The 2,165-nt window shown below is 51.1% G+C and overlaps 1 protein-coding gene across 1 annotated transcript; it reads right to left on the reverse strand.

Moving 5' to 3' along the window:
- Positions 1 to 1,451: 1,451 nt before the first annotated feature.
- On the reverse strand, positions 1,452 to 1,955 carry LOC135711770 (uncharacterized). The gene has a single exon (XM_065234736.1). It carries the CDS (start codon positions 1,953 to 1,955, stop codon positions 1,452 to 1,454), a length of 504 nt encoding a protein of 167 aa, XP_065090808.1.
- Positions 1,956 to 2,165: the final 210 nt, after the last annotated feature.

The following is a 2,165-nucleotide window of genomic DNA, read 5'->3' on the forward strand; positions in this document are numbered from 1 at the left end:
AAAATTGCAGTTCGATCTACCTGCAAGAAAAGGTTGATTCAAGAACGGTTTGTTTTATTCGATCCGAACAGAATCAAAAATGGCAGGATCTCGTCCGTTAGTCGCCTTCCATCGTCGAGTGCTGTCAGTGATTCCTTCACAGAGCGGACCAGGCGCTCCCAAACACCTCCCATGTGGGGTGCAGCGGGAGGATTAAACATCCACTTCGTTCTCGCGTTTGTTAACTGGTCTGCACAGTCGTCTGTAATGCCGTGCACAGCCTCCCCCACTTCCTTACTGGCTCGTTGCAAGTTCGTCCCGTTGTCCGAAAAGAATTCGATCGGCCAACCCCGGGGACCCATAAACCGGTTGTTCGCGTAACGAACTATTGCCGGCCACCGAAGGGCTTTCTTCACTGCTGTTAGGCAGCCACCGAAAAATGCCTTTTAATGCCACCGCACGGCAACTTTCACGACCAAGTCCCTATTGTCGCGGGGAACTAGTACTATTCTCACTTGAGAGATAGTACACCAAGGAGACGGTGATATGATTCACAGAGATACCAACCGCACGTCCGTTTCGTAGAACTTGTTATTATCAACTATTGTTTGGGGTTATTTACAATATGTACACTGGCTTGGATCTTCTGTTCGGTCCACGATCGGTTATAGGCGAGCGTTGGACAGAGGCTAGTTGCGCATGCGCTCTCTTGTTACCCACTCTCTCGCCTATATGTAGGGTATTGTGTGGTAGGTTTACGGTAGGGTCAGTCTATCTGGTTTTGCTCCATCTCCGAAACCGGTATATCGCCATCAAACACGACTGAGTGGTCAGCCCGTGTGCCACCTCCATATGCACAGCACGTGTTACCATGCACGTAAACATCGCAATCCACCTCTTCTCCGTTATGCGTCCTATGGTCACATCAAATGGTCCCAGGTAATCGACACCGACGTAGCTAAAGGCTCGAAGATTCGGTGTGACCAGCTGTACTGGCAGTGGGGCCATCCTTGAAACTTCAGGACGACACCGATTCACCTTTCACCACACGCAGGACGCTGACACCTTCCGGACAACTGCATCTATGTGTGGAATATAGTACAGCTGCCTCAGTTCGTTCTTCACCGCCTGGCGGTACCCATGGCCACTCTTCTCGTTGTAGTGCTGGACTATCAATCTCGTAATCCGATGGTCATTCGGCAGAATCACTGGAAATCGCAGATCGAACGGTAAAAATTTTGCTCGTTCCACTCGACCCTCCATTCGAATCAGTCCATCTTCATCGACCATGAGAGTCAGCTTATACAGAGGACTTGATTTCTCGATTGGCAGCCACTGATTCACCGAACGCTCTTTGTTTCTCACTCTCGCTCTGCTCGCTCGTCGCTCGTAATGTCTCTATAGGCAGCCCTTAAACTTTCGCCTGCAGTTCGACACTAAACGAAATACACACGCCATCGTCCGAACCGAACCTACACCGTCCACTTCGAGAAGCGGTCTGCATCTACCAAATTCGCTGGCACCTTCACATCGTGCAGCAGGAGATGAACCCGGAGTTCCTCCGTCATGTTCGCCGGCGGTAGATTCTTCTTCGGCCACCCTTCCTCACTGATGTACAGAAACTGCGGCCCTTTTATCCACGAGCTGTTCGGATGTATTTTCGGATCCTTGCCCCACTTCGTTAGCTGGTCTGCAACGTTCAATTTCGTCGGTACCCACCACCAGTCTGCAATCCTTGTCGAACTCAGGATCTCTCCGATATGGAAACCGACAAACTGCTTGTAGCGGCGCTGATCGGATCGAATCCACGATAGCACCACCTCCGCATCTACCCAGAAGACCACTCGACTAATGGAGAAGGTATGATTTTCCCGTACTGTCTGTGATAGTCGTACACCGAGTACCGCTGCCATAAGTTCCAAACGCGGAATCGACAGCTGTTTCAATGGTGTTACCTTCGCTCGACTCATCACCATTGCGCACCTCACATCTCCTCGTACAACGGCCCCGGAAAAACGCCACGCATCCGTAGGCCGTCTCGCTCGCATCCGCAAAGATATGCAGTAGCTGCGTGGTAGTTTGAAGGCTTGAGTGTGTTCGTGCACCGTTTCCACTTCTTGAACGATGCGTCGTTCACGATGTCATCCCACTGGCAACCAGTCCGCCACACGTCTTGTACTAACATT

The sequence above is a fragment of the Ochlerotatus camptorhynchus genome, unplaced genomic scaffold, assembly GCF_037179485.1.
Source record: "Ochlerotatus camptorhynchus isolate MF236.1 unplaced genomic scaffold, CSIRO-AGI_Acam_v1.1 ptg000438l, whole genome shotgun sequence".
In the NCBI taxonomy this organism is placed as follows: Eukaryota; Metazoa; Arthropoda; class Insecta; order Diptera; family Culicidae; genus Ochlerotatus; species Ochlerotatus camptorhynchus.